Genomic DNA, 15,237 nt, shown 5'->3' with positions numbered 1-15,237 from the left:
TTGTGAAGAAATCCAACATAACATTAAAATCTTTTGTCCATTTTTGATGTATCGTACAAATGGAGGGGGTTGTTTTAATTTTGGAAAAAGTAGCGTGAATAAAAATAATGACGTAGCGCCCAGCGTGCAGGAAGGAGCGAGGAGGCTGCAGCGGGCGCTTTCAGGCTGCGGGCAGGAGATACGTACTCGAGAGACCCGGGTTGCATTGCCGGCATTGTTGCAGAAGTAAGGTTGGGCTCCAGCTGGTGGGTGTAGTTGTACAGCGCACGATCTTGTCACCGCTGTCATGCTGAAGGTGGGGGGGCATCGGTTTGCCCGTGGCTCAGTTGCAGAGTCCAAGCCTTGCCTATTAGTGCAACCCCCCCTTCACTGTGATCTGCAAGGGTTGAGATGGTTGAGATGGTGTTCCAGGCTGCGTTCTCTGTCAGAGAGACGCTACGTGCAGCGGAGGGAGAATCATCTTGGCTAGGTACCTTCTTCGGCTGCTGCAGCTGAATTTCTTCAAGCCGTTATTTGTCACGTTTCTGGCTACTCTTTCAGGTGTATCTGATCTGTGCGAGCCACCCATCCAGAGAATCTGTCAACCTAGAGACTCCTTGGTTCAGCTCTCTTTTTAGGACATGCCGTCCCCTTGGCAGAGCAAAGAATGATGGAGGAAGAGGACGAGGATCACAGGCAATTGAATTAGGCAGAATAATTCTGTCAGGGTGCTTCATTTTGAGTGAGCTGTCCTGATTCAGTCAGATGGGGTTTCTGAAGCGGTTCCCAGTGGTGGTGTGCTCGGTGCTGCCGGGGGTGGTGGGAAGGGTTGCAGAGGCTCCCACTTTTGTGCTGGCCTCTGCATACGCGGGCAAGGTTTGGGGTTCCAAGTGTGCAGTTGTGTACACGTGCCACGGCCTGGAAGCTGCTGCTATACGTGTTTCTCAAACAGAAAGGAGTGGAATTGTTCTGAAAAGCAGCTGCTATTTGTTAATCTCATTGTGCCCAAAATAAATGCTGCCTACGCTTTCTAGTCATTAAAAGTATCCCCTCTCCATTGTAATCACGTGGTCCCCTGTGCGCATTCCTGACTTTGTGTGCTACAGCACGATACAATAAATTAACCAGACTTGAATCACAGGGTTGGGAAGATAAAAAATCAAGAGGATATTGATGTTCTTGATAGTTGCTTCCTTTACAAGAGACAATTCAATATCAAGTGAGGTAGCTCGTGCCACAGAGGACCTGAGGACAGTGGAAGTCCTTTAACATTTTGGAGCAAGTGCATCAGAGCGGGAAGGCTGTCCCCCTCGTAGTCCCCTTCAGTTGTACTCTTTACCTGCATTACCTGCGTATTTGTGCTTCAGCTTGAACTCACAAGAAGGAAGGAAGAAGGGAAAAATAGGAGCATGGAAGGGTGATTCTATCTCCTTTACTTGAGTAAATCTAGAGATCACTGAAATGCGTACTTTGGGGCTTTCCTGTCATCTGCACTGAGAGAATGGAAATCAGGATGGGTATTTGGAAGGATTGTGCATCCCATCGCCTCGTGCTGTATTTTAAGTTCATACGTCTGTGTTGTACCACAACGCCTTCTCCATCCTTTCCTTGACCGCGTCCTTTTCCTTCCCTTTCCCTGTCCCTTCCCCTTCCCTGAAAGGTGGGAGCTATTGCAGGGCGAAAAGTACCTGGCCGCCTCTGCCGCCAGTTCAGCGCTCAGGCCGTCAGCCGCGGGGCCGCGGCTGGGTGACGGCAGGACTGGGTGACGGTAGGCTGCCGCTGGGTGATGGCAGGGCCGCGGCTGGGTGACGGCAGGGCTGTAGCTGGGTGACGGCTGGGTGACGGCAGGGCCGCAGCAGGGCCCGGCGCTGGAGCGCTCTGGCGGGGCAGCTTCTCCCGGCCGCTTCCTGCGGCCTCGCCGGGTCCGCGCGCCTCCGCCCCGAGCGGGAGCTGGCGGCAGGTGCGGGCGGCCGGCGGAGGAGCGGCTCGGGGCCGCTGGCGCTGCCGGGGCAGGGGGGAGCGCGGGCGGTGCGCGGGCAGGGCCGCGCCGGGCGGAGCGGGCCCGCGGGCTCAGGGCTCGGGCCCGCGCCGCCCCTCGCCCCCGGGCCCCCCCAACCCCCCCGGCGCCGCTGCCCGCGCGGGCCGGGGACAGCGCGGCCGCCATTGGCGGCGGGGAGCCCCGCCCGCCCCGCGGCCGCCCCGCCGTGTCCTAGCGACGCCCGGGGACGCGGCCGGCAGCGCCGGTGCCGCGGGCAGCGCCAGGGTCCTCGCGGCCGCCCCTCGGCCCGCCGGCGCCATGAGCGGCCCGCAGCCGCGGTGAGTGGGGCGGCGGGCGGGGGGGGCGGCGGGGCTCGGCGGCGCGGGGCTGCCGGGCCGGGCCGGGCCCTTGCCCGCGGCGTGGCCCCGCGTCCCTCGCTGCCCCCGGCCGCCTTCCTCCGGGGCGGCCGGCGCCGGGGCCCAGCGCTCCGCGCCCCCGCCGCCGCGCCCCGCGCTGCCCCGGCAGGCCGGCCGTCTGCGGAGACGGGGCGGCGGGTGGGACGCTGGGGCCGCTGCGCGGACGGGCTGGCCCCGCGTGGGCTCGGGGGCTGCCGCGCCCTCGAGCAGCGCCACAGCCTTGCCTGGGGCGGCGGGAACTGGGCGGCTGCTCTTCCCTGGCGATTCCTCGCCGTTTTAATTCCGTGAGAGCAACGAGGTAGCATTCAGTGCCTGGAGCGACGTGGGAGGCGCAGGGCGTCCCCTTGCGCTCCCGCACGGGCAAGGGCGGCTTTGGGCGTCGCGGCTGTGCGCAGCGGGGCTGCGCCGACCTCGCGGCGGGGAAGCGGGGGGCGCCCGCCGGCCTGCGCGGGGCGAGCGCTTTTCAACCCCCGGCCTCCCCGCGCCGGAGGGGCCTGCGCCCAGGTGTTCCCTCGCCTGTGGACGGGTGGGTGGAGGCGCAGGGAATGGGGCCGCTGACTGCAGGCGTTTCCTTTGTGGCTGCCCGACTTCGGATCTGCAGGTTGTGAGTTTCAGGGTGTCCGGGCTTCCCCAGGATGATGTGAATTGCAGGTACCGAGGAACCGAGGTCCCCTGCAGATCCCCATCTCCATGACAAAAGTTGAAGCATCCCGTTTCAGTGGGCGATGCGCTCGGTAAAGAAATAATGACATAGCTTTGCTCATGGTTGTACAGCCGATCAGTAGCAGAACAGGAGTCTTTTGGCTCCCATTTCCATGTCCAGTTGTGTTCAAGATTGGAACCTGTAGCATGATTTGATTATTTAAAAACCTTTGAAGAAGTGTTGTGCACGAAAATGTCTTTTATGAAGAAATATATGGAACTCCAAACAAAATACTTAAAACCTTATTCGTGGAAGATTGTTTCACTCCAGTTACCACGTAAGGCACTTTTGGACTCTGGATGGCGTTTGTTAATTCCGTTTTTGGGAAACAGTTATGCCGTGGCTGATTGCATTTGCTTCACAGATATTTCAAGGAATACCTCCAATCTGCATCTGACACAGAAAGCAGTGAAAATTACAGAGCTGTGACTTGCTGAAGTGGATGGGGAGAGGCCAGCACATGTGGGGTTTGCCCCTGCTCCTCACAGACTGGATGTAACCCATTTCCCTTCTGGAAACCATCAAACAGTGCTAGCCTAGTACCGCAGCCAAGTGAGTCCTAGGATCACAAAATAATTCACTCTGGAAGAGACCGCGGGAGGTCTCTAGTCCAGTCTCCTGGCTCACGGGGTCAGCCATGAGATCAGACCAGGTTACTTTATCCAGACTGATCCCAAAAACCTCCGAGGGTGGGAACTGCACACCCCCCTGGGCGCCCGCTCCACTGCCTGGTGTTGTCCCTCCTCTGGCTCCGTCTTCTCCACACCCCCAGGCCCTGGCAGGCCGCTGTGGGACCCCGGAGCTGCCCCTGCTCAGGCTGCGCCGGCTCCTTCAGCCTCTCCTCCCAGGGCTCGTGCTCCAGCTCCACCATCCTGGTGGCCTCCCCTGAACTCGCTCCAGTGCATCCACGGCTTCCTTGAACTGGATGGACCTGGCAGCGCACGTGGGGTCTAACGAGCGCCAAGGAAAGGGGACGATCGCTTCCCTCCTTCTCCTGGCTGCGCTCCTCTTCGTTCAGCCCAGGATGCTGCTGGCTGTCCTCGCTGCCCGGGCACACGGCTGGCTGACGTGCAGCTTGTGCCTCGCAGGACCGGCTGGTCCTTGCCAGCAGAGCTGCTCCCCAGCCCGGCTGTCTCCAGCCTGCGCTGTTGCATGGGGTTATTCCTTCCTGGGCGTGGGACTTCATCTGTCCTGGCTGAACTTTGTAAGGGTCCTGTACCACATTCGGGCAGCGCTGGGCGAGCCACTGTCTGCCTTCCAGAGCGCCATGGCTACCTTTGGGTACAGGCAGAGCAAGCTCGTTTCTGTCTGCTCATTAGATCTAGGGATGCCCTTGAGCTTGGTGATCATCCCCTGGGGCAAAGTATTCATAAAATAAAATAATTCGCACTGAGTATCTGGGCAAAGAATCCTCAGTGGTTTGGCAGTTAAATAGTTCAGGTTAGATGAAGGGTAAAGAAAACAGCGTGAAGCTTTTGAAACAAAACCCCAGGTGGTGTGACCTGTGTGTCCATGGAGCAAGGTGACCGGTGGTCTCATTGAGGTCAGATGGCCAGGGCTGAAGGGGTCCTGCAGATATTTGAGCAGAGATACAGTGTGATTTGGAGAGACCGTGGCCTCTCCCTTCCTTGGTTACCACCTGAGTAAAACTGTACATGTGCTACCACCTGAGTAAAACTGTACATGTGCTTACGGGTTTTGTGGGCTTGGAATAAACCAATTAATTACTGTTAGAATCCAAAGCCCCGTCAAAATTTCAAGCCATCTGCTGACTTCAGTGAGTTTTGGTTCAGTAGTTGTGTTCCAGCATGGTTTCTCATAAGCACAGCAGTAGTAGTTGAAATTAATAAACGCAGAAGCCGAGCCGTGCCTCGAGGTGAAGTCCGGAGGTGGTGCAGCCGAGGGCCGGTCAGTGACCCAGCTGCACGGCAGCGGCTTCCCGTCGTTGGAGGAGGGTCGTGGTCTGAGGGCTGTAGTCGGAAGAGTCAGCTCACAAGTGCTGCAGCCCTGCCTCCTGACACAGGAGAGCCTCCTTTTGTGGAGCCCGGGGATTGTTTTCCTGGCTTACCATCTTCTGAATAGATGGCCCTCTTTCTCAGAGGGAGAGGAACCCAAGCACAGCGTAGGCACTGGCCATATTCACTTGGCTAAAGCTTGGGGGCATCAAACGAAATAAGCATTTGTGCTGAATACTGTCATAATGGCAGCAGCTATCTTCTGAATGCCCGTACTGGTGGGTAGATGGCAAAATCCCGTTCTCCGTGATGGAATTGTACCATCTTTGGACTCCTATGGCCACATGTGCCCAGCTAGGATTCACAAAGTCCTTACCTTCAGGATTTAATGCCAAATTCCAGTTCTGCAGAAAACCACTTTGCCACCATCTGCTTCCCTCTCTGGAGACTCTGACAGCATTATTGTTGGAAGCGGGATATATGTCATGGTGGCTGAGGAGTTTCCCTAGGGAGGGAGTGGCAGACAGCGGCCAGGTATCTGGAAGGTCTCCTAAGAGTAGCCTTTTCTCCCAAAGGGAACATGCTGGGCAGGTGCCCCCGCCTTGTGGGATGCTGAACTTGCTGGTGTGGTTGACAGCCTGTGGTTAGATTTGTTCTGTCTGAGAGCTAGACAAACCTTCCTTGTTTATGTCCCCAGCAGAAACAGCGCAAGATCCAGTAGCTTGTTAGCGTGAGGAACGGTGCCCGTCAGGGGCAAGACTGTTTGTTTGACTGGAGTGGCAATGAACTCCAGCTGTGACATACAGCGGGGGGGCTGTAATTCCCTATGACTCTACCAATCAAGAACTAAAGCTTTGGTGCTCTCTTAGATTACTTCTTTGGTGAGCAGTCACTGATTTAATTGCACTGTAAATTATTAACTGTGAAGACTTGCTTTACAAAACTAATGTGGGACGCCTACTGTGACTTTGTCCTGCGACCCTTTCAAATGAGCAAGAGTGATCTTAACCGTTACTGTGATACACAGCACTGGCTCTGCATACAGTGCATTGTGCGTGCAAGCTGATAAAAACCAGATACTGCTAATAAACGATAGCGGCAATGATAACGCAATGAAAATCCCATAGAATACAGAGTTCCAAGTGGACGGTTCCTTAATTTACTAAAATCCTAGTCATCAGCTTTGGTATGTTTTGTATTTTGCATACTCTGTCATCTGCACAGCTGGACTCCCCGCAGCTGCAAACGTAATTCTTCCTGGGCATTTTGGACTGATGTGTATTTTACTTTGGCCCTCAATACATTTTTTTTAAAGCAAAATAAATCGTGGCTCTTTTGGTTTCTGTGGCTCTGTTCTGCCCAGTAATTTGGGTATTTGTACTTGCCTTTATTAATTTATTACTTTTGTTAATGGGGAAAAAAGAAGAGGTGGCTCCAGTGACAGCAATTTATTTTCCAGAATGGGCAGTTAAGGAGTTACCCTAGGAGCGGGGTGCTGAAGCGTGAGTGCAAGCACCGGGTCTGCTGCCTGCCTGGAGTGACGGAAGGCCGGGCTGCCCACGCGAGGCACAGCCGGACCTGGCGGCGGGACGCGTCTGCCTCCCAGGTCCCGTGGCTGGTCCAGCAGCTGAGGGGCTTCTTTGAGGCGCGGAGTTTCTCCAGGGGATCCACAGAGAGCGTGTCCTCCACACACGTGATGGTCTTCGATAGACGGTGTGCCCTGGGGAAGGAAGTCACCTGGCTTCGTTTCCTGCCCTTCTGGTGGTCCTGAAAGTCTTTGTGTTCAGATGACTTCACGGGTGAGAATTGCGGCTGGCTTCACGTGATGGGAGGGCTCCTTGGCACCTCTTCCCCGCCTTGGCAGATCCACGTTAACCGAGCTCCAGAGGTTTGCTCTGTTTCAGTAGAACTGGCTAGTTAATAAAGGCATATGTAAATTGGGGATTCTTCCTTTCTCCTGTTGTATATGCTCCCTCCCTTTAAAATTCTAGCCAGTTGAGAAGCAGAGAGATTTTTGACGGTTGACTTTCTGCTTTTAGAAATTTGAAAAATGTAGTCTCGAGTATAATGTAGAGCGTTTCTTGTCACTGACAGTAAGCAAGATAGGGAACATTGATTTAAAAAAAAGTGGATGTCCATCGAAACATTATTGTTAAAATAGAATGCTGCTGTTTCTCCGTGACTCTGTAGTGAAAGCCCTATGTCTGGAACATCACTGTTGAGAATTTGAGGAGGTTGCTTCACTTGAACCAGTCTTGATTGGGCATGAATTTGGGGAACTTGGCTCAAATGTAGATGCAAGTGAGGGAGGTTTTTGAGCAAATTAATTAAAAAAAAAAATCAGGAACAGACTGTGTACATCCAAGCATTCTAAATAACCTTAAGTGTGAAATTACTGCACTAACAGTGATACGTAGTCTCTGGCTGTGATACCAAAGAAACTAATGTGATATTAATTTTGGTAAGAACTTCAAAACTAGTCCCACAAATTACAGATCAGTCAGTCTAGCTTCTGTGACAGGAAAATTGTCTGCAATTCTAATAAACCCCTAGAATTTGTAGAGAGAAGAATAAACAGGATAAACAGGCAGAGAAAAAGGAGTCCCAGAAATATCCAGAAAAATTGACTTTTTGGTCTGACTGCGATATGACTGTAACAAACATTTTGTATAGTACTGTTTAAGACCGATGCTTTTCCTTTGCTGTATGTTTTTCTAACATGCATTTTTGTCAGTTCTGTGCTTCTATCTGTTGTAGAGGATTTAGAGGTGACATTTGTATATAGCTCTGAAATATTTAAATCTCTGGAGGAAACCTTCTCAGACGTGAACTTCTATTATCCTTTTGTTGATAATGTGTGCAGGAGCAGAGGAATACATGAGACCAATGGTCTGCTTTGCTGAAGAGCTTGTTTCTGACAGTCTTCAAGTTAGGCGATTCATGACGCTTCTCAGATAACTCGCTGTTAGCGAAGAGCCCCAGAAGTTAGAGGCTGCGTTGTCTGCGAAGCAAACAATGAACCCAGGTCTGTGTTGCAGCAGTTCTGTGACTGCATCTCTGAATCATCTTCCTGTCTGTTTCCCCCTCGTCATTTGTAAGCAGCATTCTGAATTTTGTCTCCAGGCACGACCTGCGAGTCAGCGAAGACCGAGCGGAAATACCGCTGGGGCTGCTGCGTGGGGGGAGCACGAGCGGGTGCTGCTGGCGCCCGTTCCCCAGCGCCGCACACGCCTGTGCCGTAGCCATCTGTTGGTGCCAGGCAGCGCAAGTCTCATCTGAAGCTCAGGCTTGACGATAAGTTGCGTGCCTTTGAGCGCGCGGCACAGATTCCATTCAGAGGATAAGGTCTCACCCTGGCTGCCCTTAGGCCGGGAGGTATGCCTGCACCCCGTCCGCTGCGGCACCGAAGGGGTCCGGTCCTGTGGTGCCAGTGGGATACTCCAGCGGGATTTGGGCCAAGCCCAGGCACAGTACCCATATGGGCTACTCCCAGCTAAACTTGCCTGAGATCTGCTGGGGGAGGGTGAACCGGTCAGCTGAAATAAGCAGGAAAACTGGCAGAAGCTCCAGGTGAGCACAGGCTGGCAGGGCCAGCCCCCGCTTGCTGCAGGTGATGTAAATCTGAGTCCGTGCCCGGGGTGATCGGTGCGGCTCTCTGAGCTGGTTCTCTTGACCACGGAGGCGTTCACCTGGGCAGAGAGCTCGGGCTTCTCTTGGCAGCCTGGCTCTGGCAGAGCCCACTGGATCCAGTTGCATTCTTCCCAGTGGTTTAATGGGTCTTGGTTCAGGCCCAAAACATTTCCTTATTTCCTCTAATACCCTTTTGAACTTTGCATTTAATTCAGCATTTTTGAGGAGCAGCCTGTTCATCATTTAAATGAGAAAATACATGTACAGAGACTTCCAAACAGAAGTTTCTACATCATTGCGCTCAGATGGGAGTTGCATTTTAACTAGTTATATGGTCCATGAAATACTGGCTGGAAGGAAGCAAACGAAAAGGAATTGGATTGAGTTTCTCCTCTGCCTCCGTGTGCAATTGCCAGGTGATACCATAAGTCAACGCTTAGCACAATTGATGTAATCTGGTGGTTTCAAATGCAAATGCAAACAGTGGATTAAAAAAGTAATGTAGAACAGTTGCTATAGTACCAGTGTTTAATCAACATGCATAACAGGGTAAGCTAAATTGTTTGTTTAAAGTTTAATTTATTATTGGTAGGCTACCTGTGAGGTTATTGTGAAACCCCAGATAAAATTCCTGTAAGTCCATGATCTCTTTGGGTTTTCTTGATTTCTTTTTTTTTTTTATTGTTCTTTCTTTCCTTGAGTATACTTCTCTGCGTGGTAACTCAGCCTAGCAATAGACATTTATCTTGAATTGCCCCATTGAAAGAGACGTAACAGAGGTACAGTGGCATTTAAATGTAAAGCCAAAGGCAGCAAAAGAGATCACTCTCTTGTTGTGTAATTAAAACATATCCTGCCTAGAGAGCCCAAAGGTCAGGCTGAACATATTATGCAGTATGTATCTGAGCGTACACATTTTACACATGTGAATGGATTTAGAGTATTAACAACTTAAGCCTACTGCCACTGATTCTATTATTTGTCCTGTTTTCCAGAGGGTGAAGTAAGATCAGGTGGTGCTAAGAACTATTTAGGAATATATCTGCTAATTATGGATGCTTCAGTTTTTGTGTTCAACTCTCATGTATTGGAAGCGCTGATCTTTGGTAGCCGCGGTGGTTTAGCTCTGTTGGCTTTCCAGAGATGCGTGACGTTTCTTGGGTGGAGCAGGGGAGGGCCTTGCTTCGATGGCCTGCATGGTCCGGTTCTCCGTGTTTGCTGGTCTTACAGTTTTTCACCAATAAATAGAAGAGTGATGCAATTTGTTCACTTTGGCTTGTTCAACGTATGCATTAAAGAGAATCTGTAGTGTATTGACTTGGGAACTGGAAAAGACTTGAGAGGTTCTTGCGTTTCATATTGGGCCCACTTCTTTTGCTCTGGATACAGAAGGGGACTTGTGCACCCCTACGTCAGGGGTCTTTAAGGGGGAAAAGATTAGCAGAAGGTAGCGTAGCCCAACCCTTCGGGCCACTACAGCAGCGTAGTCCCAGGAGTCTTTTGGACTGATCGGCACTCTAGAGCCGTCGTAGGACCGGCTGGCCGGTCTCTTTACAATCTTGAGAGCGCGGTGTGGCAAGAGACGCGGGTCTTTAGCTTTGACCTGCGCAGGCCGATGCTGATGCTGATGCTGAAGTGAGCGACGAGTTGTCCGGTGCCTGTGCTTTCTAACGCGGGAGGGGTGGGTTCTTGAGAGAGAGGCACTGTCTCCCACCACTCGGCTGTCTTCTGATGCCCTGGTTTGGACGAGGACTCGCTCCTGTGCTTCCAGCACGAAGCATACTCTCCACAGAAAGGCCGAGGTGGTGAAAAGGTGGCGGCTTGCTGAGCGCCGGAGCAACAGCGCGTCAGGATCCGTGCAGGCGGGGGAGGCCGCTCGCTGGCCTTTTGTGCACACTCTTGGGCTTCCTGCAGCGTACATTTGGGTTTTGTTTAGCTTGAGCAAATCGGTCACATAGGGTAGACGTGATGATTTTTGGTAAAATGTAGTAGCTGTATTTAGAGAGGGAAAAAAAGAAGTATTCTCATCAGTGCAAGTTGCACTTCAGACAAACTGCTGCCATATGGTGACAGCCACCAAAACCATACTATGGCAACATATGCTTTCTAGCCTGTAAATACCACAAAAGTTATGAATCTTGCCCTGTACGAGCTTTGTGCGATTGAATTTACGAATATGTTTGTGGGATAAGCATTCCTGGATGTTTATGTAAATAACATCCTAGAGTCACTGTTGTGTTCGAATAAACGGTCCCCTAAATAGGCAGGACGGTTCCTAATCTTGCTGTCATGGATTAGTTTCCCCGATTGGTTTGTGAGTTCTGTTGGTGTCAAGGCCCAATGGAGCACTGGTTTTGGAAACGGGCTTTTTTGTCCGTGAACAAATTAGTGGTTGGTCAGGCAACTTTTTGACAGACACGTAGCTGAATCCCAAACGGTTCAAAACAGGAGGGAAGACTTAAGCGTATTTTTTGACACCTGAAATTAAAGCCACTTAGTTTTCTCTGTAGGTGTTCCAAGCGATGAATTTGATATGCGGTCCCTCTGATGGTGGGAACATTAAAGAAGAAGAAATTGCCATAAAAAAATGGATGGAAATGTGAATACTGAAGGAGGCTTTGGCTGAAAACAGAAATAAGTAGTCTTCATCAGAGCAAAGATTTGCACCCAAGTTAATAACCTCTATGCTAACTTTCAAGCCAGTGAAAATACTATGGAAACAGTGTCCTGTCTTAAAAATATCTTTTGGTGCTAGCAGTTTCTGCTAACCTAAGTAGACTGAAGAGGGCAATTTTTTGCTGTTAGACACCAGACGATAATGGCTGCAGTGAGCCATTAGCACACCAGCAGCTGGCAATGAAGACCACAGGAAAATTCCTTTGTGTAGGCAAAGTCTGATAAGTGATATGCCTGGAGCCGGAGGCTGGACTAGATGGCCTCGCAGGTCCCTCCCACCCCAAGTTATTCTTACAGGTCTTTGCAAAAGCTGCCAGAAACTCCGTTGCTGTCCCCAGTTAGGAGGCGGCAGAAGGACGGGGAGCACGGGGCACGCGGTGGGGCAGTGGAAGGCGTGCAGTGGTGCGGGAGTTCTGGGACGTCTCTCTCCCCGGTGATGTACCGTATACTCGTGCACTTCCAACAGGGCCGTGGCGGGGCGGCGAGGGGGCTGGGGTCTGTGCCTGCCGGACTCAGCCAGGAGTGCAGCTCCAAATGTTGTGTGGCACGATACTGACCGGCCGAAGGCCAGAGTTGAGCATCCGAGGAGGATGTTGTGGGAGTTGGTCTTGGAGGAGACTCTCAGGGCTGGGCTCTGTTGGACCCTGTGCCTCGGTGGTGGTACGCCGTTCGATGCTGAGCTGCTGTATCTTGTGTGGAAGTCACTTGTTTCTGATACGAATCTTCCGGAGGCAATAAGATGTTGCTTTTACATAATCTAATGGGCATTTATCTGACAAAATGCCGGGCATGATTCATCAAGACAGCATTTTGTGCAGCAAACTATTGGGTAAGTCTTTATAACTTAAGCTGTAACAATTTGGCTGTCAAGGGGATTATATGCATCTGTATTGGTTTTATTTCAGATTTCTTGCAACCTACAATAGCCTTACAGACAAACACCTGGTTGGATATTTCAGCAATAGCAGGATAAGACGACATCTTCGGAGATCAGGACTGGTGAGATTGAAAAGTTTCCTTTTCTGAGAAAAAAAGAAAAGAATTCTTCGTTTCTTTTAATATTGCACAAGTCAAACCACTGATGGTTCTGTTGTTTATTTGTTAGAGGTATGTGTTGTCGTTGTTAAGAATTCAACCAGCTAGCCAAACACGTGAAATTAGGCTGTGCCAGATCAAAGCCACACGGTCACACTGAGACGGAGGGCGGGTTTGTTTAATCCAAGCATTTCCCTCTGCATTATTGCCTACTGTTGGTCAGCTAGATATTGCAGGGACACAGGGCTGCGGTGCGGAGGGCTGCGCTACGGAAAGCAGAATGACAGAAAGGCAAGCAAAACTGAGCTCGGAGCTTAGCTCCACGTGCCGAGAGGGTTTGAAGATGCTAGTGACAGCTGAGGAAATACTGTAGCTGGCACTGCGCACGCTTCAGGACGTCAAGGTCCGAGGGCCACCTGGGGCTACGAAGGTGCTAGCGTGGGGGCTGCTGGTGGCTGCTGGTCCCACGCTAGAAGCGATGTGCTAGCAGTCAATATGGAGGCCATACTCCATAGAATATCAAGCTTACGCTTCCACTGCACCTTCTGTAATGCAACAGTCATAATGCTTATCTGCATGAAACGGGGAACAGTGGCTGACGTGGGCTGATGATGTACGTAAATACTGGAGGCCTTGGCTTAGCCCTGAGCGTCTGCTCAGTGGTGCAGTTCCAGTAAGCTGTTACACATGGCACTGTATTGCTGCACAGTTACGCTGACGTGAGAATGTTTGTCAATCTGCTTGTATTTCACATCCGGGCAGAAGAAGATATTTCATGGAGAGGTTTTGATAAATTCAGAATGTTTTTATGATTTCGCTCCATATTTCTTTCTGCTCATTGGAGTTTGCCTCTGCAAAATCTTTCCGTTTGCAAATGTGCAGAATCATTGATTCTCTTAGGTTTTTTAAACTGTGAAATCTAAGCATCTTTGGCCCTACTAGCTGTTTAAATAGCTTCAGTGTTATTTTTCAAAAGTGTTTAATGGAAAACTGAAGGACTTGGTAAAGGTGAACGTGATGAGTATTTTTAAAAATACGTATGCACTCCTAGGTGTGCCTCTGTTTAGCACAGGCAGATGCAACCCTTACTCAGTTGGAAGGCAACTGTTTAATTCCCCTCCACTGACTTGGGCAATGGCCCATGAAGAGTAAGGCTGAGCCCTCAGCTGTTAGAAAATGTGACTGCTGCTCTCCTGCTCTTTTCATTTGGCTGATGGGGTCCATGGGGTCAAAGAAACTACAGTTCTGTGCTGGGAAGGTGAGTTCCAGCACCATGGCAGAAGCAGAGGTGGTAGCTAACTGGGAAGAGAAAGAAGTCTTTCTGGGAAGTTGCATCTGTTTAAAAACATACTTTATTCTGTCTTCTCCTCTTCTTTTTAGTTACATTATATTTGTTTACGGCAGATCTCAAGGAGTGGAAGAATAATATCTGAGAAAGAATACCGGCTAAATGCTATGAGGAAGGATCACCAAAGATACGTACAGGAGTGCCTGGCTCGGGCCATATTTCATAAGGTCCTCGACATGGAGGTATGTGTCTACTAGTGATGTGTAAGCCTTTTCAGATACCTCCCTACTGACAGCCAGTGGCCGTTAACTCGTACCGGCCTGTTTTCTGTAGCTGTGCCCTCACGCTCCCCTGAAAGGCTCTCTCCTGCTGGGAAAAAGGACAATCTTTGTGCTTGACGTCCCCGACATGAAACCTCCACTGGCCTCTAGTTGTTAAACCATAGTGTCGTTAGAACATACACTGTCCTGGCTCACTTACTGCACTTTGGCAGTCATCAGATTATGGGGGGATACTCACAGGGCTAGTTTGCTTAGAAAAATTCTAACCAAAACAAAATCGTTTGACCGTGGTTATATATCATATCTGAGTACAAAATGTGGGCACCTTCCTGTTACGTATCAAGAATGAAGTTGGTGCCTACAACTTCACAAATGCTCAGGTGTTCCCTTGCCAATGTTGATATACACAGGTGTAATGCAAACGGATGGAATCAATAGTAGTTTCATAATTGGGCTTAATGAGGGTAACGACCAGGGAGCAGGCGACTGATAAGCAGAAGAGAAGCAAGTGGTCTTACATTCACTGACATCTCATAATGTCCATGAATGAGATTTCTCTTTCTCTTACATTGATAGCGTCATCATCAGCTGGAAATAAAAAGGAAACGTGACAATTCTGTGAGGAAGGAGAGGGTGCAGAAAATCAAGGTAAGGCTTGAGTGCTACTGAGTACCGATGGGACATGGCAGTTTTGCCCTGTGTTAAATAACAGCCATGAGTCAGGCCAGAGATTCATTGAGCCGAGTGTCCTGTATCTGATGTTTATGGAAAAAGTACAAGAAACAGGCAAGCAGAGGATGATCCTGCCCCAGGTTACAGCTCCTTCTTCCTCTGTCCAGCAGTTCGGGAGCTCCATTCATGCACACGATTCCTTTTGAATCTACTTACTATTTTGGTTCTGCAGTGTTCTTGGTTGTGGAATTTAATTATGAGTTGTATGAAATGGTACTTCCTTGCATTTCTGCGCAATAATTAACGTATCTGCTGTGTGATAATTCTGTTTGATGCTCCATTGTTCTTGTTATGAAAAAAGTTAATAACTGTTCCCCTTTTCCAAGGCATTTGTGGTTTTACATACCTTTTTCATATTCCTTCTCAGTTTTCCAAGCTGAAGACCCTCAGTCTGTTGAATCTTTCATACATGAGCCATTCCAGGCTTTTCATTACTGTTGCCATTTTTTTACCTTTTTTAGTTCTACTATTTCTGTTTTGAAATGGGGAACCAGAACTTGATGAATAATTTAAGACAGGTGTTGCAGTTCTTCTCCTCGTAATTCTAGACACTATCTGCTTTTG

At 50.3% G+C, this 15,237-nt stretch overlaps 2 protein-coding genes across 3 annotated transcripts in view; one reads left to right on the top strand and one right to left on the bottom strand.

The window, feature by feature from the left end:
• Positions 1-15,237, bottom strand: part of ACADM (acyl-CoA dehydrogenase medium chain) — a 769,283-nt gene that overhangs the window by 271,900 nt on the left and 482,146 nt on the right. The window lies entirely within an intron of this gene.
• ERICH3 (glutamate rich 3) overlaps positions 2,192-15,237 on the top strand; it is a 45,260-nt gene continuing 32,214 nt past the window's right edge. The window contains exons 1-4 of the mRNA XM_075508994.1: positions 2,192-2,295; positions 12,243-12,336; positions 13,777-13,902; positions 14,518-14,589. Coding sequence (XP_075365109.1) covers positions 2,276-2,295; positions 12,243-12,336; positions 13,777-13,902; positions 14,518-14,589 — 312 coding nt within the window. The 5' untranslated portion in view covers positions 2,192-2,275. The remainder of the gene's footprint in view (positions 2,296-12,242; positions 12,337-13,776; positions 13,903-14,517; positions 14,590-15,237) is intronic.

This window comes from Mycteria americana, chromosome 7, assembly GCF_035582795.1.
Source record: "Mycteria americana isolate JAX WOST 10 ecotype Jacksonville Zoo and Gardens chromosome 7, USCA_MyAme_1.0, whole genome shotgun sequence".
NCBI lineage: Eukaryota > Metazoa > Chordata > Aves > Ciconiiformes > Ciconiidae > Mycteria > Mycteria americana.
This window is presented reverse-complemented; position numbering and strand designations above follow the sequence as displayed.